Source organism: Streptopelia decaocto (assembly GCF_964273445.1).
Source record: "Streptopelia decaocto genome assembly, chromosome: Z".
In the NCBI taxonomy this organism is placed as follows: domain Eukaryota; kingdom Metazoa; phylum Chordata; class Aves; order Columbiformes; family Columbidae; genus Streptopelia; species Streptopelia decaocto.
The window spans coordinates 73,469,446-73,494,981 of NC_138657.1; the positions used below are offsets into that span (position 1 = coordinate 73,469,446).

The window sequence follows — 25,536 nt, forward strand, 5'->3', positions numbered from 1 at the left end:
CTGGCAGCCAGGACGGCTACTGTGTCCTGGGTTGATCCAGCACAGCATTGCCAGCCAGGCAGGGAGGTGCTTGTCCCGCTCTGCTCTGCACTGGTGCGGCCTCACCTGGAGCACTGTGTGCAGGGCTGGGCAGCACAGGATAAAGAAGGTATAAAGGTACTGGAGAGTGTCCAGAAGAGGCTACGAAGTTGGTGAAGGGTTTGGAGAGGAAGCCGTATGAGGAGCGGCTGAGGTCACTGGGTTTGTTCAGGCTGGAGGACACTGAGGAGAGACCTCATGGCGGAGACAGCTTCCTCATTAGGGTAGGAGGAGGGGCAGGCACTGAACTCTTCTTTTTAGAGAAGAGGCAGAACCCAATGACAGAACCTGAGGGAACGTCAGGAAGATCTGCCTAGGGATGTTTTTAGGTTGAACATTAGGAAAAGGTTCTTCAGCCAGAGGGTGGTGGACACGGGAACAGACTCCCCAGGGAGGTGTCCCAGCCCCAAGCCTGACAGTGTTCAAACAGAGACTGGACAATGCCCTCAGACACATGGTGTGAACTCTGGGGTTGTCCTGTGCAGGGACAGCAGTTGGACTCAGTGATCCTTGTGGGTCCTTTTCAACTCTTAACATTCTGTGATTCTATGAAAAAGCCTCCTTGGAGAGGTGTCAAAGAGGAGAGTGGACAGGGGATGTGCAGAGCCCTGTTTGGAGCGGGGCTGGGGCAGGTGTTGAGTGTAGGCAGCTTCCCCTCACCTCAAAGGCTCGTTGCTGTGCTCCTGAGATGACAGACACCAACAAGCTTTTTGCACCAGGTGTTTATTAGGTGTTGAATAAATAGGTGAATAAATAGATAAAATCATTGTCCAAATAAATAGAGGAAGGTATATAAATAGGGGAGCGGTGAGTGGAGGCTGGGGGTGCAGGGCCGTTGTGGCAGCAGCTCTTGCCGTGGGTCAGGGAAGGCGTGAGGATGGAGGTGGGTTGTGGCGGTGGTCCGGCAGTGGTCCAGCGGTGGCGAGGGTGGTCTGCGTGGGGCCGTGGGCGTTGTTGGAGGTGGTTGGTCTAATCTGGGGTGGTGCTGGTGAGGTTGTGGAGGTGCTGGAAGCAGTGGTGAGCTTGGAGGCGGACGTGGTCCCAGGCGCAGGCGCTGTGGTTGTGGGTGCGGAGGAAGTCCTGGATGTCCCCGAAGTATTTGTCGATGGTGAGCAGCAGGTTGCGGGGTCCTTGTGTTCGGAAGAGCATCCTGTTGGGTGTCAGGCACTGCTGGAGCTGCTGGCTGTGGTGGTGGAGGCTGTTGAGGAGGTGTTCCCGTGCCTGGTTGTGCCAGTGTTGGGGGATGCTGTCGCTGCTGAGGATTTGCAAGAGGTGCTGGAGGATGGTGAGGGCGGCGGCGGTTTGTTGGGAGCGGGGGGTGTTGAGGAGGGTGTCGGGGAAGGAGGGCGCGTGCTGGTGGCGGCAGGGCTGTGTGGGGCTGGGAGCCATGGCGCGGAGGAGCTGGAGGCTGTCCCAGGGGAAGGTGTCGTGGCGGGGCCGCAGGTGGTGGCAGGCGGTGGCGGTGGCGAGAGCCGTGAGGAGGAGCAGGAGCGCCGGGGCGCCGTGCGGCAGGCGGGGCCGTGGGGTGTGGGGCGCAGCCATGGTGGGGCTGTGGGTGCTGCTGGGTGGTGCTGGGCAGGAGCGCGGTCAGGCTGGCTGGTGGTGCGGGTGGGCGCTGTGCTTGGGCTGCCGCTGGCTCGCTGGCTTTATGTGGTGCCGCGGTTTCCCTTCCTGGGTTTCTGATTGCGGCGAGTTTCCGGCCGTGGTTTCCAGCGGTGGCTGGTGGCCGTGGTGGTCTTGGGGAAGTGCGTTGGTGGGGTGTCCGTGTGCGGGGCGGGCGGTGTTGGTGCTTTGCTGCTGGTGTGTTGGGGACAGGTTGGCTGCAGTGGTGGCTGAGCGGGGGACTCGAAAGCGCTGGGGTCGTGGTGACACGTAGTGATGTGTTTGTGGTTTTTCCTTTTCCTCTCGTGAGCACTTGTGCCTGTTGTGTTTCACTGAATTTCCCTTTCTTTCTTAGTCTCTTTTCCTTGTGTAATACACCACTTATTTTTGTGGGTTTTTTAGTTTCTATGTCATTCTTTTTCCTTTTAATTACATCATGACTGTTCACATTCTGGGGTTTTACGGACGTGTCTCGGGAATCTCAGGAGCTCCCTCTGTCCAGATGTCCTTTGAGAAGGTGGCTGTGGGTCTGGGCACTTGAGCACTGAATGTTTGTTGCTAAAGCATCTGCAGAGTCATCGCTTCTCTTTCATCAGTTTCAGCCTTGTTGTGATCGGCGATACAAAGTCTTCTGTAAGCTATCGCTCGTTGAACAATGAAGGCGATACTCCCAGAAGTGTTTTACATAGGGTGATTTTCCATTTTCCTTTTGAGAAATATTTCATGGCCACTGTCTCTTTAACTGTGCACAGTGCAAGGTCCTCTACTAAAAGTACCATTTTTCCTATTTTAAATATTTGCGTGTTGAAATTCCATTTTTTTATGTTATGCCTTCATACTACTGGAACTTCTGTATTTTATTAACTGTTTTTATGTATTTATGTATGTATGTATTTATTTATTTGGGTTTTGGTTTTTTTTGGTCTTTTTTTTCTTTTGTTCTCTCTTTGGTTTTTATCACTGTTCATACATCATGCGTTTCCTTTGTTTTACCTGTTCTTTGATGGTGTTTCTTTTTTTTTTTTCGAGGCCCTCAAATGAATGTGGTACTGAGGACAGGTGTTGTCAGAGGAGGTTGCTCTTGGCCTTGTCCCATGATGCTTTTGAATGTATCTCCAGCAATGGACATCACACAACCTCCCTGATCCCTCCTGTGGGCTTGTTTTGCCTTCATGGTAGAGATAGTAACAATGTTTTATTCTTTCATGTTGGAAGTCGTTGTGTTCCAGCTTGTGTCGGTACCTCTCCTCCTCTGTGTTTGTACCTGAGGAGGGTTTCCTTTCTTGAGCCACCTCAGAAAAAGCAGAGCCAGTGAGATCCCCCCGGGTGGTGTGAGAGGGTATTTTTGGTTGGAGGGAACATCAGGAGGATTGTAGTACAACCTGGGAGCTGCATCTGGAGGGCTTGTGCCGTTTACCTGAATATATGTGGTGCTGCTTGTTTTCTCGCTCTCCAGCTACATGGGAATTCCCCATGTGTGTTTGCACGGAGCAGTGTCCTTGCGGTGGCGTGGTGGTGAAGATGGTGTGACCGAGCCTGGAGAACAAGCTGTGTGAGGTGTGTTGGAGGAGCCCAGAGCTGCTGAACTTGTGTGTTGTCTTGCTCAGGCTACGTGGGGAGGACAAAGCACCCTCGGCAGATGTTTTAGGGTGGTGTTTGGAGGGCGAAGGAGCAGCTGGTGCTGGTGGTGCGTGGGTAGTTTTCTTCAGGGGGCATGCTGTGCTGGTGTGTGCTGGTTGGTTTGGACCATATTGGGTATTGGTGTTTGGGGCATGTTTCTTGTTGTTTTCTAAGGATGTGTTGGGATGAAGAAGGCTCAGGACAACGTGCTCTGTGTAATGAGGCAGGTTCCCATGGACACTGGTGTGCGAGCACAGGCAGGAGTGTCCTGTTCCATTTGTGGTGGTTGTAGGAGAGCAGTGAGCAGTCCTGGGCGTCTCCTGTGGTTTTTAGGGCTTTTTGGACTTTTTGGGGATGTTTGATAACACTGGGGTGGTGTTTCTTGTCCAAACCTACACAGGCCTTGATGTGTCCCCTTCTTGCCTGTTTGAGGTGCACCTTGTCCATAGCACCTCACTGGGCCCAATGTCACTGTGTACTGCAGGGTGAAAATAAACTGTGGCAGATGTTCTCTGTTAACCCCCCACCCTCCCCGCTAAGGAACGGGACTAGGAGGAAAAGGGAGAGAGATTTACAAGGTGGAAAAAGTTAAAAACGCTTTACTAACTCTACTAATATATAAAGAACATAATAAGGAATACACAAATCCAATCTTGAATTTCCCAGGCTAGTGCAGCGTTGCTGCAGCAGCTGCAGGGCAGGCACCCGGCTGTCCTGGGCTGGACTCTGCAGTAAAGCGGAACTGGATTTGGGATGCAGGGTCTGGAGCCAGGCCTCAAATTGCTGGCACGACAGGGAGGGTCATGTTCAGATGCCGACCAAGGTCGAAGAGAGTGAGACCCTCATGATCTCCCACTTTTATAGGGTGTATGACGTGTTTGGGGTGGAATACTTCGTTCGTCAGTTTTAGTCACTTGTTCTGTTCACCCCTCCTTGGAAATATGACCCTGTCACTTACGGGATGTGGAAAATAGATCAGCATCTTGGCTGCCGTAGCACTAAGTCTGAACCTGGGACTGTTCTGCATACCATTGTTACCGTTATCAGCTCCAGAGCAGAGAGCATCTTGAATAACATGCATCCAAATTGGGAAGAGTGCAGTTCCTTAGAAGAAGTTAAGGAAAAAGAAAAATCCACCAAAAGAGCAAGTGCTCTTGTTTTTAACAAAACCAGGACTCCCAAGCAGTGCTGAGGCATTGCTGAACGGCTGGTTGTGATGGGTGGTGGTTTGGGGGTGGGTTTCATGTGTTGGCAGTGGGAGAGGGCTGGGAAGAGAGGGGGTGGGTGGTGGGCGAGGAGGAGCGCGCAGGGCAGGCATCCTGTGGTCTGGGTGAGCGTGTGCTCCACGGGTCCAGCATCAGCGGGCCCAGGGTGCAGGAGGGAGGCTCATCCCTGCCAGTCCGTAGAGACCTTGTCTTTGCTTGTCAGGTACATGCACGATGACAACCTTATTTCTTCTTTTCCTTATGAAGAAGGTCTTTATTTTCCACAAGTGAAAAAATAAATATGTATATAAATAATACTGATAGATATATCAAGAAGCAGAAAAGTAAGTAAGTGCAATATATAAATAAATAAAGAAATAAATAAATAGAGCTCTGTGATAAATAGTTGTTGGCGTGAGAGTCCCAGAGTGTCCACAGGGCCCTTCCCCTCCATCAGGAGAGGTCGCAGTCCAGACGGGCTCCATAACGCCGTGGGTGATAAGTACCACCCGTATCCCCATCGCGCGGCGGCTCTCCATGAGTGTGCGGCACAGCAGGTTCCTCCTCCTTCCGTTCCAGCAGAGGTGGGTGTGCGGCTGTGCTGCAGCCTGGAGCCCCCTGTGCTCACGCCCGTGTGGCCGTCGGCTCCTGTCTGGGAGCGATGGGAGCGGTGCTGAGCGATCCCAGCCCGGGCTGCTGCGGCCTCTGCTCCGTCTGCAGCCGCTGGTGTTGGCTGGGAATGGGCGTTGGGTGCAGGCTGGTTTGGTGGAGGGCAGGAGCTGTTTGGCTCTTCACCTGCCCTAGGAGTTGGTCCATGTGTTGGAAGCAGATGTGAGCTTGGAGGCGGACGTGGTCCCAGGCGCAGGCGCTGTGGTTGTGGGTGCGGAGGAAGTCCTGGATGTCCCCGAAGTATTTGTGGATGGTGAGCCGCAGGTTGCGGGGTCCTTGCCTTTTGAAAAGCATCCTGTTGGGTGTCAGGCACTGCTCCAGGTGGTGCCTGAAGTGGTGTAGGCTATTGACGAGTTGTTCCCGTGCCTGGTTGTGCCAGTGCTGGGGGATGCTGTCGCTGCTGAGGATTTGCAAGAGGTGCTGGAGGATGGTGAGGGCGGCGGCGGGTTGTTGGGAGCAGGGGGTGTTGAGGAGGGTGTCGGGGAAGGAGGGCGCGTGCTGGTGGCGGCAGGGCTGTGTGGGGCTGGGAGCCATGGCGCGGAGGAGCTGGAGGCTGTCCCAGGGGAAGGTGTCGTGGCGGGGCCGCAGGTGGTGGCAGGCGGTGGCGGTGGCGAGAGCCGTGAGGAGGAGCAGGAGCGCCGGGGCGCCGTGCGGCAGGCGGGGCCGTGGGGTGTGGGGCGCAGCCATGGTGGGGCTGTGGGTGCTGCTGGGTGGTGCTGGGCAGGATCCCTGGCTGGTGGTGCGGGTGGGCGCTGTGCTTGTGCTGCTGCTGTGTCCATGGCTTTATGTGGTGCCATGGCTTTCCTTTCATCATCTAAGCAGAATTTCCCCACTTCCATTTCCAGTTTCGCTTTCTGTTTGCTTTCTCCTCACCGCATTGGTTGTTCTTGTCTCAGTGTGAGCGGGTTGGCCCTGCCCTAGGGAAGAGGAGCTGTTTTTTTCCCAGGGCTGCTGTCGGGGTGCGGGGGGAGCCTGGCCCCGCTGCTGCTGTGGGTCGGGGGGGATGTGAAAGTGCGGCCGCGCCTTCTGTGTCAGCTGTGCTGGGGATGCACTTCAGGGTTTCCTTTCCATCTGTTTTGGGAGCTATGTTGCTTGGTTTTCATTTTCTAGAGTCTTTTCCTACCATCATGTAGTTTTCCTTTTTCATCCTCTGATGCTATGTGTATATATGAGCTACTGCAGATTTTTCTTGTACTGCTTTTTGAGAAGTATTTTGATATGGTTTGTTTATCTTTTTGTCTATATCATCTGCAGCTTTGCTGGTGTAAGAATTTTTTCTCTTTCTGCAAATATCTTGCAGAATATTTGGGTTGCATTCACTGAGGTGTTTGTGTCCCTTCCGAGAGCAAGAACCTTGTGGTGGTGCTGGTGCACGAGAGGGGCTGCCATGAGTATCTCTACTGTGCTTCTCTTCCATGGAATCCTGGAATGGTTTGGGTAGGGCAGGACCCTTCAGGGTGATGTGATACAAACCTTCAGCAAGGAACAGGGACCTTGTCATCTTGATCAGGATGGTCAGAGCCCCTTCCTGCATGGCCCTGAATGTGTCCAGTGAGAGGGCGTCAGCCACCTCTCTGGGCAAGCTGAGCTGGTGTTTCAGAGCCTTTATGGTAGTAGAAAATGTCTTGCTTGTATCTTGTCTGAATCTGCCCTCATCTAGTGTAAAGCCATTACCCCTTGTCTTATCTCTACAGGGCCTTTTAAAAAGTCTGTCCCCATCCTTCTTCATGGAATCATAGTATCATTTTGGTTGGAAGAGACCCTTCGGATCATTGAGTCCAACCATAACCTAACCCTAGCAATAGACCGTGGCCCTAAGAACATAGTCTGAGCGCTTTTATTATGCCTTGAGGGTTGGTGACTTCACCGCTTCCCTGGGCAGCCTGTTCCAATGCCTGACAATGCTTTCCATGGAGAATTTTTTTCCTAATATCCAATCTAAACCTCCCCTGGTGCAACTTGTGGCCTTTTCCTCCTGTGCTGTCACTTGGTATTTGGGAGAAGAGACCAACCTCCTTTTAGGTAGTTGCAGGGAGCTATAAGGTCTCCCCTCAGCCTCCTGTTCTCCAGGATGAACAGCCCCAGTTCCCTCAGCTGCTCCTCATCAGACTTGTGCTCCAGACCCCTCACCAGCTCCATTGCTCCTCTGTAAACTCTCTCCAGCACCTTAAGGTCTTTCTCATGATGAGGGACCCAGCACTGAACACAGTATTGAAGGTGGGACCCCACCAGAGCCAAGTGAAGGGGGACAATCACTGTGCTGGTCCTGCTGGCCATAATATTCCAGAGACAAGCCAGGATGCTGTTGGCCTTTCTGGCCACCTACGTCACTGCTGGCTCATAATCAGCTGTGTGTTAATCAAGTCTCCCAGGCCTTTTTCCACCAGGCAGCTTTCCAGCCGCTCTTCCCCGAACCTGTAGGACTGCCTGGGGTTTTTGTGACCCAAGTGTGTTACCCGGCACGTTGCCTTGTTGAACCTCATACAACTGGCCTCAGCTGAACAATCCGTCCAGTCCAGATCTTTGTGTATGGCCTGCCTACCCTGCAGAAGATCAACATGCCCAATTTGGTATCATCTGCAGACTTCCTAAGCGTGCAATCAATTCCCTTGTTCATACCATTGATAAAGAGATTAAAGAGAACTGGCCCCAGTACGGAGCACTAGGGAACACCAGTCATGACTGGCAGCCAACTGGATTTGGCTCCGTTCACCACAACTCTTTGGTCCCGGCCCTCCATCCGGTTCTTTATCCATCGCAGAACACCCGTCCAGGCCATGGGCTGCAGCTTCTGCAGAAGCATGGTGTGGGATACGATGTCAAAGGCTTTACTGAAGTGTAAGTACCCAAGATCCAGAGCCTTTCCCTCATCTGCTAGGGGGCTCCCCTTGTCCTAGGCGGAGGTCAGGTTGGAGAAACAGGACCGGCCCTTCCCGAACCCATGTTGACTCAGCCGAGTCACGTGGTTGCCTTGTATGTTCTGTGTGATGTTACTCAGGATGATCTGCTCCATGAGCTTGCCTGGCAATGTGTTTAGGCTGACAGGTCTGTAGTTTGCAGATCCTCCTTCTGGCCCTTCTTGTAGATGGGCATCACATTAGGTAACTTGCAGTCAAGTGGGACCTCTCCAGTTAGCCAAGACTGCTGATAGAAAATGGAAAGTGGCTCAGTGATCCCGTTTACCAGCTCCCATGTATCCCACCTGGGCTCATAGACTTGTGGGTGTCCAGCTGAGGTAGCAGGTCAGTAACCATTTCCCCTTGGATCATTGGGGCTTCATTCTACTCCTCATCCCTGTGTTCTGGCTCAGGGTTCTGAGTACCTGGAGCACAACTGTTGTGAGTATTAAAGACGGAGGCAAAGAAGGCATTTAGTATCTCAGGCTTTCCTTTGTCTTCTGCTACTGTGTTTTGCCCCGCATCCATCAGAGGATGGAGATTCTCTTTAGCCCTCCTCTTGTCGCTGATGGATTTATAGAAACATTTCTTGTTGCCTAGTACACCAGTAGCCAGGTTCTAGGCCTAGTTGGGCTTTGGCCCTTCTGATTTTGTCCCTGCATAACCTCACAGTAGCCTGCTCCTCCTTACAAAGGTTATAAATTCCCTGTTTTATTCCTAAGTTACAGCCTCAGCTCTCTCTTCAGCCAGAGCGGCCTTCTTCCCCGCCGGCTCGCCTTCTGGCATATGGGGACAGCCTGCTCCTGCGCCTCTAAGATTCCCTTCTTGAAGAGTGACCAGCCTTCCTGGACTCCTTTGTCCTTCAGGATTGCTTCCCAAGGGACTGTGCCCAACCAGCCTTCCAAACAGGTCAAAGTCTGCCCTTCGGAACTCAACATTAGCAGTTCTGCTGAACAGCCTGCTAACTTCTCCAAGGATAGAAAACTCAGTAATTTCGTGATCCCTCTGCCCAAGGAGACCTCCAACCAACACATTGCCCACGAGTCCCTCTCTATTTGCAAACAACAGAGTGAATGAGGCTCCTTCCGTGGTAGGCTGACTAACCCGCTGAGTTAGGAATTGTCTTCTGTACACTCCAGGAGCCTCCTAGACTGTTTCCTCTCTGCTGTGTTGTACTTCCAGCAGACATCAGGTAGGTTGAAGTCCCCATGAGGACAAGGGCCAATGATCGGGAGACTTTTCCCAGTTTCCTGAGAGATATTTCATCTGCCTCCTCATCCTGGTTGGGTGTTCTGTAACAACCCCCCACCAGGATGTGACCTTGTTGTCCTTGCTCTTGAATCTCACCCTTAGACATTCAACCTTGTGATCACTCTCATCAAGCTCAAGACAATCAAACCACTCCCTGACGTACATTGGCTACGCCACCTGGTCTCCTTCCTTGCCTGTCCCTTCTAAAGAGTTTATAGCCATCCATTGCAGCACTGCAGTTATGAGAGTCATCCCACCATGTTTCTGAGGTGGCAATTATAGTGGAGATTCTTTGCCTCACAGTGGCTTCCAGCTCCTGCTGTTGGTTGCCTGTGCTCATGCATTCATACAGATGCACTTCAGCAGGCCAATGATGCCACCATCTTTTCCTGGTGAGAAGCTCTAATTCCTTTGTGGCCATCCTCAAGTGCTTCCACGGTTTCTAACCCATCAGTAACTCTCACATTTCTCTTGCTGCACTGTTCTCCATCCCCCGCCTCCACTGGGATGGCCGACCGAAGGGCCTCACTAGCACTACCCTCAAATGCTGCTTTGTTGCTCTGGGGTCTGTCTCTGCCAGAGCTGGTTTCCTCCCCTTCCCCCTTCAAATCTTGTCTAAAGCCATCTCAGTGAGTCCTGCGAACTCCTGCCCCAGGATCCTTTTCCCCTTTTGTTAGAAGCCCCCATGAAATACAGAATAAGTGCAATGAGGTGTCCCCAGGCGGCTTCTCTTCTCCAGGCTGAACAGCCCCAACTCTCTCAACCTGTCCTCAGATGACAGGACCCAATTTATCAGGTTTGTGTCATCCTCGTACTGCGGACGTGAGAGGTGAACATCAGCCGGTCTAAAGCGGGATGGAAGGTGGCAAAGGTTTAGGAGATAAGGGCCACGAAGATGATTGTGATGGTGATGGCTGAACCCTGGCAGAGTTATTCCCAAGAGGCTGAGGCCAGAGCCGCCTTAGGAAGGTGTCAAAGTGGAGAGTGGACAGGGGATGTGCAGAGCTCTGTTTGGAGCGGGGTTGGGGCAGGTGTTGAGTGTAGGCGGCTTCCCCTCACCCCAAAGGCTCGTTGCTGTGCTCCTGAGACGACAGACACCAACAAGCTTTTTTTCACCAGGTCTTTATTATGTGTTGAATAAATAGTGAATAAATACATCAAAGTATTGTCCAAATAAATAGAGGAAGGTGTATAAATAGGGGAGCGGTGAGTGGAGGCTGGGAGTGCAGGGCCGTTGTGACAGCAGCTCTTGCCGTGGGTCAGGGAAGGCGTGAGGATGGAGGTGGGTTGGGGCGGTGGTCCGGCAGTGGTCCAGGGGTGGCGACGGTGGTCTACGTGGGGCCGTGCGCGTTGTTGGAGGTGGTTGGTCTAATTTGGGGTGGTGCTGGTGAGGTTGTGGAGGTGCTGGAAGCAGTGGTGAGCTTGGAGGCGGACGTGGTCCCAGGCGCAGGCGCTGTGGTTGTGGGTGCGGAGGAAGTCCTGGATGTCCCCGAAGTATTTGTCGACGGTGAGCAGCAGGTTGCGGGGTCCTTGTGTTCGGAAGAGCATCCTGTTGGGTGTCAGGCACTGCTGGAGCTGCTGGCTGTGGTGGTGGAGGCTGTTGAGGAGTTGTTCCCGTGCCTGGTTGTGCCAGTGTTGGGGGATGCTGTCGCTGCTGAGGATTTGCAAGAGGTGCTGGAGGATGGTGAGGGCGGCGGCGGTTTGTTGGGAGCGGGGGGCGTTGAGGAGGGTGTCGGGGAAGGAGGGCGCGTGCTGGTGGTGGCAGGGCTGTGTGGGGCTGGGAGCCATGGCGCGGAGGAGCTGGAGGCTGTCCCAGGGGAAGGTGTCGTGGCGGGGCCGCAGGTGGTGGCAGGCGGTGGCGGTGGCGAGAGCCGTGAGGAGGAGCAGGAGCGCCGGGGCGCCGTGCGGCAGGCGGGGCCGTGGGGTGTGGGGCGCAGCCATGGTGGGGCTGTGGGTGCTGCTGGGTGGTGCTGGGCAGGAGCGCGGTCAGGCTGGCTGGTGGTGCGGGTGGGCGCTGTGCTTGGGCTGCCGCTGGCTCGCTGGCTTTATGTGGTGCCGCGGTTCCCTTCCTGGGTTTCTGATTGCGGCGAGTTTCCGGCCGTGGTTTCCAGCGGTGGCTGGTGGCCGTGGTGGTCTTGGGGAAGTGCGTTGGTGGGGTGTCCGTGTGCGGGGCGGGCGGTGTTGGTGCTTTGCTGCTGGTGTGTTGGGGACAGGTTGTCTGCAGTGGTGGCTGAGCGGGGGACTCGAAAGCGCTGGGGTCGTGGTGACACGTAGTGATGTGTTTGTGGTTTTTCCTTTTCCTCTCGTGAGCACTTGTGCCTCTTGTGTTTCACTGAATTTCCCTTTCTTTCTTAGTCTCTTTTCCTTTTGTAATACTATACTTATTTTTGTGGGTTTTTAGTTCCTATATCATTTTTTTTTCCTTTTAGTTACATCATGACTGTTCACATTCTGGGGTTTTAGGAGATGTGTCTCAGGAATCTCAGGAGCTCTCTCTGTCCAGATGTCCTTTGAGGAGGTGGCTGTGGGTCTGGGCACTTGAGCACTGAATGTTTTTTGATGAAGCTTCTGCAATGTATTCACTTTCCTTTCCTCAGTGTGAACTTGATTTTGTTCACAGAATCCCAGATTGTGGGGGATTGGAAGGGACCTCAAAAGCTCATCCAGTCCAATCCCCCCATGGAGCAGGAACACCCAGATGAGGTTACAGAGGAAGGCGGCCAGGAGGGTTTGAATGTCTGCAGAGTAGGAGACTCCACAACCCTGCTGGGCAGCCTGTTCCAGTGTCTGTCACCCTCACTGAGCAGAAGTTTCCTCTCAGATTTAAGTGGAACCTCCTGTGTTCCAGTTTGTACCCATTATTCCTTGTCCTGTCACTGGTTGTCACCGAGAAGAGCCTGGCTCCATCCTCGTGACACTCACCCTTTATATACCTGTAAATATGAATGAGGTCACCCCTCAGTGTCCTCTTTTCCAAGCTAAAGAGCCCCAGCTCCCTCAGCCTTTCCTCAGGAGGGAGATGCTGCACTCTGTTCATCATCTTTGTTGCCCTGCGCTGGACTCTGTCCAGCAGTTCCCTGTCCTTCTGGAACTGAGGGGCCCAAACTGGACACAATATTCCAGATGGCGTCTCACCAGGGCAGAGTAGAGGGGAAGGAGACCTACTGACCGCCCCTTCTAATACAGCCCAGGATGCCATTGGCCTTCCTGGCCACAAGGGCCCAGTGCTGGCTCATGGTCATCCTGCTGTCCACCAGGACCCCCAGGTCCCTTTCCCCTACACTGCTCTCTAATGGATCATTCCCCAACTTCTGCTGGAACCTGGGCTTGTTCCTGCCCAGATGCAAGACTCTTCACTTTCCCTTGTTCTGTCTCATTAAATTTCTCCCCAGCCAACTCTCCAGCCTGTCCAGGTCTCTGGATGGCAGCACAGCCTCTAGCGTGTCAGCCACTCTTCCCAGCTTGGTGTCATCAGCAAACTTGCTGATAGTACACTCTATTCCCTCGTCCAAATCATTGATGAATATATTGAATAATAGAGGTCCCAGTACTGACCCTTGAGGCACTCCACTAGATCCAGCAATCCAACTAGACTCCACCTCATTGATCACGACTCTCTGGCTTCTTCGCTTCAGCCAGTTCGCAGTCCACGTCACTACCCAATCATCGAGACCACACTCCCTCAGTTTAGCTGTGAGGCCGCTGTGGCAGAGTGTGTCAAATGCCTTACTCAAGTCAAGGTAGACCACGTCCACGGCTCTGCCATCATCCATCCATCTTGTTATGTCCTCATAAAAGTCAATGAGGTCAGTCAAGCATGACTTCCCTTTGGTGAAGCCATGTTGACTGCCCCTAATGACCCCCTTATCCCTGATATGCCTTGAGATGGCACCAAGGATAAGTCGTTCTATCACCTTGCCAGGGATGGAGGTGAGGCTGACTGGTGTCTAGTTAGCCGGGTCCTCCTTCTTTCCCTTTTGGAAGACAGGAGTGACATTTGCTTTCCTCCAGTCCTCAGGCACCTCTCCCGTCTCCCAAGACTTGGGAAGAAAGAGAAGACACAGAGATAAGAGTTTTTTTTCTAAGCTTTGCTAAGCTGTCGCTTATTGAAGAGTAAAAGAGATGCACCCGGAAGTTCTTTATATATGGGGATTTTTCTGTTTTCCTTTTGAGAAGCTTTCATGACCACTGTCATCTTATGCTGCACAGGGGAAGAAGTCCTCTGCCGAAAGTGCAATTGGAATTTTTACTGTTTGCGAGGTGAAATTCCTTTGTTTTCTGTTACACCTTCTGTTATACTACTGCAACTTCTCTTTTTCCCTCTCTGTTTAGTTCTGTTTGTTGGTGAGGTTTGGTTTGTTTGGTTTTTAATTGCTGTACGTGCATCATGTGTTTCCATTGTTTTACCTGTTTTTTCCATGGTCTATTCCATATTGGAGATCACCAAACCAATGTGGTGCTTAGGGCAGGTGTTGTCAGAGGAGGTTGCTCTTGGCCTTGTCCAGTGTTGCTTTTGGATATATCTCCAGCAATGGACATCACACAACCTCCCTGATCCCTCCTGTGGGCTTGTTTTGCCTTCATGGTAGAGATAGTAACAGTGTTTTATTCTTTCATGTTGGAAGTCCTTGTGTTCCAGCTTGTGTCGGTACCTCTCCTCCTCTGTGTTTGTACCTGAGGAGGGTTTCCTTTCTTGAGCCACCTCAGAAAAAGCAGAGCCAGTGAGATCCCCCCGGGTGGTGTGAGAGGGTATTTTTGGTTGGAGGGAACATCAGGAGGACTGTAGTACAACCTGGGAGCTGCATCTGGAGGGCTTGTGCCGTTTACCTGAATATATGTGGTGCTGCTTGTTTTCTCGCTCTCCAGCTACATGGGAATTCCCCATGTGTGTTTGCACGGAGCAGTGTCCTTGCGGTGGCGTGGTGGTGAAGATGGTGTGACCGAGCCTGGAGAACAAGCTGCGTGAGGTGTGTTGGAGGAGCCCGGAGCTGCTGAACTTGTGTGTTGTCTTGCTCAGGCTACGTGGGGAGGGCAAAGCACCCGCGGCAGATGTTTTAGGGTGGTGTTTGGAGGGCGAAGGAGCAGCTGGTGCTGGTGGTGCGTGGGCAGTTTTCTTCAGGGGGCATGCTGTGCTGGTGTGTGCTGGTTGGTTTGGACCATGTTGGGTATTGGTGTTTGGGGCATGTTTCTTGTTGTTTTCTAAGGATGTGTTGGGATGAAGAAGGCTCAGGACAACGTGCTCTGTGTAATGAGGCAGGTTCCCATGGACACTGGTGTGCGAGCACAGGCAGGAGTGTCCTGTTCCATTTGTGGTGGTTGTAGGAGAGCAGTGAGCAGTCCTGGGCATCTCCTGTGGTTTTTAGGGCTTTTTGGACTTTTTGGGGATGTTTGATAACACTGGGGTGGTGTTTCTTGTCCAAACCTACACAGGCCTTGATGTGTCCCCTTCTTGCCTGTTTGAGGTGCACCTTGTCCATAGCACCTCACTGGGCCCAATGTCACTGTGTACTGCAGGGTGAAAATAAACTGTGGCCGATGCTCTCTGTTAACCCCCCACCCTCCCGGCTAAGGAAAGGGAGTAGGAGGAAAAGGGAGAGAGATTTGCAAGGTGGAAAAAGTTAAAAACGCTTTACTAACTCTACTAATATATAAAGAACATAATAAGGAATACACAAATCCAATCTTGAATTTCCCAGGCTAGTGTAGCATTGCTGCCGCAGATGCAGGGCAGGCACCCGGCTGTCCTGGGCTGGACTCTGCAGTAAAGCGGAACTGGATTTGGGATGCAGGGTCTGGAGCCAGGCCTCAAATTGCAGGCACGACAGGGAGGGTCATGTTCAGATGCCGACCAAGGTCAAAGAGAGTGAGACCCCCATGATCTCCCACTTTTATAGGGTGTATGACGTGTTTGGGGTGGAATACTTCGTTGGTCAGTTTTAGTCACTTGTTCTGTTCACCCCTCCTTGCAAATATGACCCTGTCACTTATGGGACGTGGAAATTAGATCAGCATCTTGGCTGCCGTAGCACTAAGTCTGAACCTGGGACTCTTCTGCATACCATTGTTACCGTGATCAGCTCCAGAGCAAACAGCATCTTGAAAAACATGCATCCAAATTGGGAAGAGTGCAGTTCCTTAGAAGAAGTTAAGGAAAAAGAAAAATCCACCAAAAGAGCAAGTGCTCTTGTTTTTAACAAAACCAGGACTCCCAAGCAGTGCTGTGGCATTGCCGAACGGCTGGTTGTGATGGGTGGTGGTTTGGGGGTGGGTTTCATGTGTTGGCAGTGGGAGAGGGCTGGGAAGAGAGGGGGTGGGTGGTGGGCGAGGAGGAGCGCGCAGGGCAGGCATCCTGTGGCCTGGGTGAGCGTGTGCTCCACGGGTCCAGCATCAGCGGGCCCAGGGTGCAGGAGGGAGGCTCATCCCTGCCAGTCCTTAGAGACCTTGTCTTTGCTTGTCAGGTACATGCACGATGACAACCTTATTTCTTCTTTTCCTTATGAAGAAGGTCTTTATTTTCCACAAGTGAATAAATAAATATGTATATAAATAATACTGATAGATATATCAAGAAGCAGAAAAGTAAGTAAGTGCAATATATAAATAAATAAAGAAATAAATAAATAGAGCTCTGTGAAAAATAGTTGTTGGCGTGAGAGTCCCAGAGTGTCCACAGGGCCCTTCCCCTCCATCAGGAGAGGTTGCAGTCCAGACGGGCTCCATAACGCCGTGGGTGATAAGTACCACCCGTATCCCCATCGCGCGGCGGCTCTCCATGAGTGTGCGGCACAGCAGGTTCCTCCTCCTTCCGTTCCAGCAGAGGTGGGTGTGCGGCTGTGCTGCAGCCTGGAGCCCCCTGTGCTCACGCCCGTGTGGCCGTCGGCTCCTGTCTGGGAGCGGTGGGAGTGGTGCTGAGCGATCCCAGCCCGGGCTGCTGCGGCCTCTGCTCCGTCTGCAGCCGCTGGTGTTGGCTGGGAATGGGCGTTGGGTGCAGGCTGGTTTGGTGGAGGGCAGGAGCTGTTTGGCTCTTCACCTGCCCTAGGAGTTGGTCCATGTATTGGAAGCAGTGGTGAGCTTGGAGGCGGACGTGGTCCCAGGCGCAGGCGCTGTGGTTGTGGGTGCGGAGGAAGTCCTGGATGTCCGCGAAGTATTTGTGGACGGTGAGCCGCAGGTTGCGGGGTCCTTGCCTTTGGAAGAGCATCCTGTTGGGTGTCAGGCACTGCTCCAGGTAGTGGCTGAAGTGGTGGAGGCTGTTGAGGAGGTGTTCCCGTGCCTGGTTGCGCCAGTGTTGGGGGATGCTGTCGCTGCTGAGGATTTGCAAGAGGTGCTGGAGGATGGTGAGGGCGGCGGCGGTTTGTTGGGAGCGGGGGGCGTTGAGGAGGGTGTCGGGGAAGGAGGGCGCGTGCTGGTGGCGGCAGGGCTGTGTGGGGCTGGGAGCCATGGCGCGGAGGAGCTGGAGGCTGTCCCAGGGGAAGGTGTCGTGGCGGGGCCGCAGGTGGTGGCAGGCGGTGGCGGTGGCGAGAGCCGTGAGGAGGAGCAGGAGCGCCGGGGCGCCGTGCGGCAGGCGGGGCCGTGGGGTGTGGGGCGCAGCCATGGTGGGGCTGTGGGTGCTGCTGGGTGGTGCTGGGCAGGAGCGCGGTCAGGCTGGCTGGTGGTGCGGGTGGGCGCTGTGCTTGGGCTGCCGCTGGCTCGCTGGCTTTATGTGGTGCCGCGGTTTCCCTTCCTGGGATTCTGATTGCGGCGAGTTTCCGGCCGTGGTTTCCAGCGGTGGCTGGTGGCCGTGGTGGTCTTGGGGAAGTGCGTTGGTGGGGTGTCCGTGTGCGGGGCGGGCGGTGTTGGTGCTTTGCTGCTGGTGTGTTGGGGGCAGGTTGGCTGCAGTGGTGGCTGAGCAGGGGACTCGAAAGCGCTGGGGTCGTGGTGACACGTAGTGATGTGTTTGTGGTTTTTCCTTTTCCTCTCGTGAGCACTTGTGCCTGTTGTGTTTCACTGAATTTCCCTTTCTTTCTTAGTCTCTTTTCCTTGTGTAATACTCCACTTATGTTTGTGGGTTTTTTAGTTTCTATATCATTCTTTTTCCTTTTAATTACATCATTACTGTTCACAGTCTGGGGTTTTAGGAGGTGTGTCTCAGGAATCTCAGGAGCTCTCTCTGTCCAGATGTCCTTTGAGGAGGTGGCTGTGGGTCTGGGCACTTGAGCATTGACTGTTTGTTGCTGAAGCTTCTGCAATGTATTCACTTTCCTTTCCTCAGTTTGAACTTGATTTTGTTCACAGAATCCCAGAATGTGAGGGATTGGAAGGGACCTCAAAAGCTCATCCAGTCCAATCCCCCCATGGAGAAGGAACACCCAGATGAGGTTACACAGGAGGTGTCCGTTCGGGTTTGAATGTCTGCAGAGTAGGAGATTCCACAACTCTGCTGGGCAGCCTGTTCCAATATCTGTCACCCTCACTGAGAAAAAGTTTCTTTTCAAAGTTAAGTGGAACCTCCTGTTTTCCAGTTTGTACCCATTACTCCTTGTCCTGTCACTGGTTGTCACCGAGAAGAGCCTGGCTCCATCCTCGTGACACTCACCCTTTATATACCTGTAAATATTAATGAGGTCACCCCTCAGTGTCCTCTTTTCCAAGCTAAAGAGCCCCAGCTCCCTCAGCCTTTCCTCAGGAGGGAGATGCTGCACTCTGTTCATCATCTTTGTTGCCCTGCGCTGGACTCTGTCCAGCAGTTCCCTGTCCTTCTGGAACTGAGGGGCCCAAACTGGACACAATATTCCAGATGGGGTCTCACCAAGACAGAGTAGATGGGAAGGAGAACCTCTCTCAACCCACTAACCACCCCCTTCTAATACAGCCCACGATGCCATTGGCCTTCCTGGCCACAAGGGCACAGTGCTGGCTCATGGTCATCCTGCTGTCCACCAGGACCCCCAGGTCCCTTTCCCCTACACTGCTCTCTAATGGATTGTTCCCCAACTTCTGCTGGAACCTGGGCTTGTTCCTGCCCAGATGCAAGACTCTTCACTTTCCCTTGTTCTGTCTCATTAAATTTCTCCCCAGCCAACTCTCCAGCCTGTCCAGGTCTCTGGATGGCAGCACAGCCTTCTGGCGTGTCAGCCACTCCTCCCAGCTTGGTGTCATCAGCAAACTTGCTTATAGTGCACTCTATTCCCTCGTCCAAATCACTGATGAATATAGTGAATAATATAGGCCCCAGTACTGACCCTTGAGGCACTCCACTAGATCCAGCAATCCAACTAGACTCCACCTCATTGATCACGACTCTCTGGCTTCTTCTCTTCAGCCAGTTCGCAGTCCACGTCACTACCCAGTCATCGAGACCACACTCCCTCAGTTTAGCTGTGAGGCCGCTGTGGCAGAGTGTGTCAAATGCCTTACTCAAGTCAAGGTAGACCACGTCCACGGCTCTGCCATCATCCATCCATCTTGTTATGTCCTCATAAAAGTCAACGAGGTCAGTCAAGCATGACTTCCCTTTGTTGAAGCCATGTTGACTGCCCCTAATGACCCCCTTATCCCTGATATGCCTTGAGATGGCACAAAGGATAAGGATGCCAGGGATGGAGGTGAGACTGACTGGTGTCTAGTTAGCCGGGTCCTCCTTCTTTCCCTTATGGAAGACTGGAGTGACATTTGCTTTCCTCCAGTTCTTAGGCACCTCTCCCAAAAGTTACCAAAGACGATGGGGAATGGTCCAGCAATGACCTCAGCCAGCTCCCTCAGCACCCGCGGGTGCATTCCATCTAGACCCATGGATTTACAGATGTCCAGCTTGCTTATTTGCTCCCTAAGCCAGTGCCCATCAACAAGGCAAACTCCTCCATTGTCCTGCCTTCCTCTGGCGCCTCAGCGGTACAGGGCTCCTCAGGCCAGCCTCCGGCAGAGTAGACTCTGCCTTCTCTGTGTCTTCTGTCAGCAGGGCACCCAGCTCATTCATCAGTGGCCCTACATTGTGTCCTGTTAGTTTTATCTGCCATGTATTTGAAGAAAGAGAAGAGACAGAGATAGGAGGTTTTTTCCTAAGCTTTGCTAAGCTGTCGCTTACTGAAGAGTAAAAGAGATGCACCCGGAAGTTCTTTACATATGGGGATTTTTCTGTTTTCCTTCTGAGAAGTTTTCATAACCACTGTCACCTTATGCTGCACAGGGGAAGAAGTCCTCTGCCAAAAGTGCAATTCTTGCAATTTTTACTGTTTGCGGGGTGAAATTCCTTTGTTTTCTGTTACACCTTCTGTAATACTACTGCAACTTCTCTATTTCCCTCTCTGTTTAGTTCTGTTTGTTGGTGAGGTTTGGTTTGTTTGGTTTTTAATTGCTGTACGTGCATCATGTGTTTCCATTGTTTTACCTGTTTTTTCCATGGTCTATTCCATATTGGAGATCACCAAACCAATGTGGTGCTTAGGGCAGGTGTTGTCAGAGGAGGTTGCTCTTGGCCTTGTCCCATGATGCTTTTGGATATATCTCCAGCAATGGACATCACACAACCTCCCTGTTCCCTCCTGTGGGCTTGTTTTGCCTTCATGGTAGAGATAGTAACAGTGTTTTATTCTTTCATGTTGGAAGTCCTTGTGTTCCAGCTTGTGTCGGTACCTCTCCTCCTCTGTGTTTGTACCTGAGGAGGGTTTCCTTTCTTGAGCCACCTCAGAAAAAGCAGAGCCAGTGAGATCCCCCCGGGTGGTGTGAGAGGGTATTTTTGGTTGGAGGGAACATCAGGAGGATTGTAGTACAACCTGGGAGCTGCATCTGGAGGGCTTGTGCCGTTTACCTGAATATATGTGGTGCTGCTTGTTTTCTCGCTCTCCAGCTACATGGGAATTCCCCATGTGTGTTTGCACGGAGCAGTGTCCTTGCGGTGGCGTGGTGGTGAAGATGGTGTGACCGAGCCTGGAGAACAAGCTGCGTGAGGTGTGTTGGAGGAGCCCAGAGCTGCTGAACTTGTGTGTTGTCTTGCTCAGGCTACGTGGGGAGGGCAAAGCACCCGCGGCAGATGTTTTAGGGTGGTGTTTGGAGGGCGAAGGAGCAGCTGGTGCTGGTGGTGCGTGGGTAGTTTTCTTCAGGGGGCATGCTGTGCTGGTGTGTGCTGGTTAGTTTGGACCATGATGGGTATTGGTGTTGAGGCATGTTTCTTTTGTTTTCTAAGGATGTGTTGGGATGAAGAAGGCTCAGGACAACGTGCCCTGTGTAATGAGGCAGGTTCCCATGGGCACTGGTGTGCGAGCACAGGCAGGAGTGTCCTGTTCCATTTGTGGTGGTTGTAGGAGAGCAGTGAGCAGTCCTGGGCATCTCCTGTGTTTCTTAGGGCTTTTTGGACTTTTTGGGGATGTTTGATAACACTGGGGTGGTGTTTCTTGTCCAAACCTACACAGGCCTTGATGTGTCCCCTTCTTGCCTGTTTGAGGTGCACCCCTTGTCCATAGCACCTCACTGGGCCCAATGTCACTGTGTACTGCAGGGTGAAAATAAACTGTGGCAGATGCTCTCTGTTAACCCCCCACCCTCCCGGCTAAGGAAAGGGAATAGGAGGTAAAGGGAGAGAGACTTGCAAGGTGGAAAAAGCTAAAAATGCTTTACTAACGCTACTAATAAATAGAGAACATAATAAGGAATACACAAATCCAATCTTGAATTTCCCGGGCTAGTGCAGCGTTGCTGCAGCAGCTGCAGGGCAGGCACCCGGCTGTCCTGGGCTGGACTCTGCAGTAAAGCGGAACTGGATTTGGGATGCAGGGTCTGGAGCCAGGCCTCGAATCGCAGGCATGACAGAGAGGGTCATGTTCTGATGCCGGCCATGGTCGAAGAGAGCGAGACCCTCATGATCTCCCACTTTTATAGGCTGTATGACGTATTTGGGGCTGAATACTTCGTTGGTCAGTTTTAGTCACGTGTTCTGTTCACCCCTCCTTGCAAATATGACCCTGTCACTTACGGGACGTGGAAAATAGATCAGCAACCTTGGCTCCGTAGCACTAAGTCTAAACCTTGGACTGTTCTGCATACCATTGTTACCGTTATCAGCTCCACAGCAAACAGCATCTTGAAAGACATGCATCCAAATCGGGAAGAGTGCAGTTCCTTAGAGGAACTTAGCTGAAAGGAAAATTCACCAAAAGAGCAAGTGCTCTTGTTTTTAACAAAAGCAGGATTCCCAAGCAGTGCTGTGGCATTGCCGAACGGCTGGTTGTGATGGGTGGTGGTTTGGGGGCGGGTTTCATGTGTTGGCAGTGGGAGAGGGCTGGGAAGAGAGAGGGTGGGTGGTGGGCGAGGAGGAGCGCGCAGGGCAGGCATCCTGTGGTCTGGGTGAGCGTGTGCTCCACGGGTCCAGCATCAGCGGGAGATGCCTGTGTGCTTGGAGGCCCATGGTGGGTCCCCAACAGTGTCCTGGTGTCCGGAGGCTTTGGTGGGTCAGGAGGCTTCAGTGGGCCAGGGTGCAGGAGGGAGGCTCATCCCTGCCAGCCTGCAGAGACCTTGTCTTTGCTTGTCAGGTACATGCACGATGACGATCTTTCTCTTCTTTTGCTTATGGAAAAAGGTCTTTATTTTCCACAAGTGAATAAATAAATATGTATATAAATAATATTGATACATGAATCAACAATCAGGAAAGTAATAAATAAATAAATAAATAGATAGAGCTCTGTGATAGATAGTCATTGGCGTGAGAGTCCCAGAGTGTCCACAGGGCCCTTCCCCTCCATCAGGAGAGGTCGCAGTCCAGACGGGCTCCATAACGCCGTGGGTGATAAGTACCACCCGTATCCCCATCGCGCGGCGGCTCTCCATGAGTGTGCGGCACAGCAGGTTCCTCCTCCTTCCGTTCCAGCAGAGGTGGGTGTGCGGCTGTGCTGCAGCCTGGAGCCCCCTGTGCTCACGCCCGTGTGGCCGTCGGCTCCTGTCTGGGAGCGGTGCTGAGCGATCCCAGCCCGGGCTGCTGCGGCCTCTGCTCCGTCTGCAGCCGCTGGTGTTGGCTGGGAATGGGCGTTGGGTGCAGGCTGGTTTGGTGGAGGGCAGGAGCTGTTTGGCTCTTCACCTGCCCTAGGAGTTGGTCCATGTGTTGGAAGCAGATGTGAGCTTGGAGGCGGACGTGGTCCCAGGCGCAGGCGCTGTGGTTGTGGGTGCGGAGGAAGTCCTGGATGTCCGCGAAGTATTTGTGGACGGTGAGCCGCAGGTTGCGGGGTCCTCGTGTTCGGAAGAGCATCCTGTTGGGTGTCAGGCACTGCTCCAGGTGGTGGCTGAAGTGGTGGAGGCTGTTGAGGAGTTGTTCCCGTGCCTGGTTGTGCCAGTGCTGGGGGATGCTGTCGCTGCTGAGGATTTGCAAGAGGTGCTGGAGGATGGTGAGGGCGGCGGCGGGTTGTTGGGAGCGGGGGGCGTTGAGGAGGGTGTCGGGGAAGGAGGGCGCGTGCTGGTGGCGGCAGGGCTGTGTGGGGCTGGGAGCCATGGCGCGGAGGAGCTGGAGGCTGTCCCAGGGGAAGGTGTCGTGGCGGGGCCGCAGGTGGTGGCAGGCGGTGGCGGTGGCGAGAGCCGTGAGGAGGAGCAGGAGCGCCGGGGCGCCGTGCGGCAGGCGGGGCCGTGGGGTGTGGGGCGCAGCCATGGTGGGGCTGTGGGTGCTGCTGGGTGGTGCTGGGCAGGATCCCTGGCTGGTGGTGCGGGTGGGCGCTGTGCTTGTGCTGCTGCTGTGTCCATGGCTTTATGTGGTGCCATGGCTTTCCTTTCATCATCTAAGCAGAATTTCCCCACTTCCATTTCCAGTTTCGCTTTCTGTTTGCTTTCTCCTCACCGCATTGGTTGTTCTTGTCTCAGTGTGAGCGGGTTGGCCCTGCCCTAGGGAAGAGGAGCTGTTTTTTTCCCAGGGCTGCTGTCGGGGTGCGGGGGGAGCCTGGCCCCGCTGCTGCTGTGGGTCGGGGGGGATGTGAAAGTGCGGCCGAGCCTTTTGTGTCAGCTGTGCTGGGGATGCACTTCAGGGTTTCCTTTCCATCTGTTTTGGCAGTTGTGTTTATTGGGTTTTATTTTCTAGAGTCTCTGCCTACCAACATGTATTTTTTTAGTTAATTCTCTGATAGTCTTTGTATGTAGGAGCTAATGCATGTTATCCCTATATTTCTTACGGACAAATATTTTTAAGGGGTTTGTTTGTTTTTCTTTATAGCATCTGCAGCTTTGGTGTTTGAAGAATGTTTCCTGCAGTCTGCAAATATCCTGCAGAATATTTTTCAGCTGTACTCGCTGAGGTGTTCGTGTTCCTTCCTAGAGCAAGGATCTTGCGGTGGTGCTGGTGTAAGAGGGGCTGCTGTGAGCTTTGCGAAAGGTTTTGGAGCAGGGGGAAGGTGTGTGGTGTTGTCGGGGTGGGAGCCTTGGTCTTGTCGGGCAGAGTTGTGTTGGTGGGTGCTGTGCTTGGGGTGCTGGCACGTCCAGGATGATGTGACGTCCCTGGGTGCTGTCACTGCAGGAGGTAGTTGAACTTGGAGGTCCATGGCTGCACCTTGTGTGTGTTGCCTTGGAGCAGTTGGTGCCACAAGGTGTTTTCAAGCAGCATCAAGGAGAGAGCAGCGAAACCTGGTGGGATGAATCCTGTGAGTGTTGTGCCATGGTGGACGGGTACAGCTATTGAGAAGGGACAGGCAGGGTAGGAGCTGGCGCTGGCACTGTGTGTACCGGAGGGGCTGGAGTGCATGGAGCGATTGGCAATGGCAAAGTTGGGACCCTCTGTGTGGGGAATAAGGGTCATCAAGTGAGTCTGCTATAGGCCACCGAAGCAGGATGATGACACTGATCAGTTATCCTTTAATGAACTAAGCGAAGCCTCCGGGTCCTTCTGGGGCCTTCAAGTTGCCAGATGTCAACTGAAGCTATCACACAGCTGGCACCAACAGGTCCAGAAAGCATCTGGACAATAACATCTTGCTGTACGTACTAAGGGAACTGCTGGGAAATGTGACCTCCTAGATTTAATTCTCACTAACAGAGAGGGTCTTGTGAGGAAAAGTGGCAACTGGTGGCAGTCTTGGCCACAATGACCACAAAGCAGTCAGGTTCAATATCTTGGCTAATGGGAGGAAAACTGCCAACCAGATATATTTTTATGGTGTTTGTTTGTGTGTTTTTATTTTTCTATTTAGTATCTGCAGCTTTACTGCTGTAAGAAATATTCTGCAAATATCTTGCATAATATTTTTGGGGTTGTCTGCCATGCCCCCTGAGGTATTTGTTCCCAGTGTGGCATTATTTATAAATAAATGCATAAAGGCTCAAGCAATTTTTCATCAACAGTTTATGCAATGAGTGTGCTTTTTAGGTTTTGTGGTTTTGTCATTGTTTTTTGAATTTGTTGTAGGAATCAGGCAAGGTTAGGTGTTTGGGAGGCAGGAGTGCGTGGGAATATTTGCCTTGGAGGTGCCCGCCCACTTACATCTAGAAAGTGAAAGTGGGCAGAGTCTCAAGTGCAGTCGTCACTGCTTCCTGGGAAGCTTCCAGCAGCCGGAGCCACCGCTGGCTGCTGATACCACAGCACAGGGGGTTTGCCTGGGGCTTGGGAGGGAGTTCTTTTTTTAATTAAGCTCAATTCATGTGTATGTTGATGCTGTAAAACTCTCACTGTGTTACTGTGATGCTTTTTAATTTAAAAAAAATACATGTTATTGTGTGTATTACATTTGGAAACTGTATATTTTCAGTTAGCCTGTTGCAGGCTGCCTGTGTAGCGGAGGCCTTACAAATACCTTAGGTGGTGTGTGCAGTACCTAGGAAGCTGCTTGATGGAGCTTAAATTTATTACATCAGATCACGTATTGTTTTTCAGTCTTTTCCATTCCCACTTTTTGAGTGTATTCCTGATATTTCAGTTTTGACATTCTCCTGCATGCCTTCTGTATGTCAGGAAATAGCCATGTTATCTGAAGAGCACAGTAGTGCCTCTTCTGATGTTTTCCTATGGATTGGCATGAAATGCAAAGATAACTGGCTCGCACTCATTTTCTAATAATTTCTTGGTCTGAATGTGTGTGTGCATAGGGATATGCGCTGCTGATGTGGTTTTCTTCTGCAGTGGGAATAATTGCATTTCTTATGCCCTGTTTGCAGGCAGGTTTGATTGTATTTTGTCCACTTTATATAAGGGATAATGCTAGTGTGTCGGTTCCAGTTCATATCCACCAAATCTTGTTCAGATCTCTTCTCCAAATCTGCTTTTTGTGGCGTTTTTG

At 52.6% G+C, this 25,536-nt stretch overlaps 6 protein-coding genes across 9 annotated transcripts in view; 1 reads left to right on the plus strand and 5 right to left on the minus strand.

Moving 5' to 3' along the window:
* UBAP2 (ubiquitin associated protein 2) overlaps positions 1-25,536 on the plus strand; it is a 161,816-nt gene that overhangs the window by 126,887 nt on the left and 9,393 nt on the right. The gene's annotated exons all lie outside the window — the stretch shown is intronic.
* On the minus strand, positions 1,048-1,620 carry LOC309451456 (interferon-like; the record flags this gene model as incomplete). The annotated part of the gene is made up of 1 exon (XM_082075135.1): positions 1,048-1,620. The coding sequence occupies one exon, from the start codon at positions 1,618-1,620 to the stop codon at positions 1,048-1,050; it is 573 nt and encodes a 190-aa protein (XP_081931261.1).
* LOC309451458 (interferon-like) lies at positions 5,130-5,861 on the minus strand (the record flags this gene model as incomplete). The annotated part of the gene is made up of 1 exon (XM_082075138.1): positions 5,130-5,861. One exon carries the CDS (start codon positions 5,859-5,861, stop codon positions 5,130-5,132), a length of 732 nt encoding a protein of 243 aa, XP_081931264.1.
* On the minus strand, positions 10,586-11,263 carry LOC309451130 (interferon-like; the record flags this gene model as incomplete). The annotated part of the gene is made up of 1 exon (XM_082074602.1): positions 10,586-11,263. The coding sequence occupies one exon, from the start codon at positions 11,261-11,263 to the stop codon at positions 10,691-10,693; it is 573 nt and encodes a 190-aa protein (XP_081930728.1). The 3' UTR covers positions 10,586-10,690.
* Positions 16,182-16,913, minus strand: LOC309451459 (interferon-like; the record flags this gene model as incomplete). Its single annotated transcript, XM_082075139.1, has 1 exon — positions 16,182-16,913. The coding sequence occupies one exon, from the start codon at positions 16,911-16,913 to the stop codon at positions 16,182-16,184; it is 732 nt and encodes a 243-aa protein (XP_081931265.1).
* LOC309451460 (interferon-like) lies at positions 22,206-22,928 on the minus strand (the record flags this gene model as incomplete). Its single annotated transcript, XM_082075140.1, has 1 exon — positions 22,206-22,928. The coding sequence occupies one exon, from the start codon at positions 22,926-22,928 to the stop codon at positions 22,206-22,208; it is 723 nt and encodes a 240-aa protein (XP_081931266.1).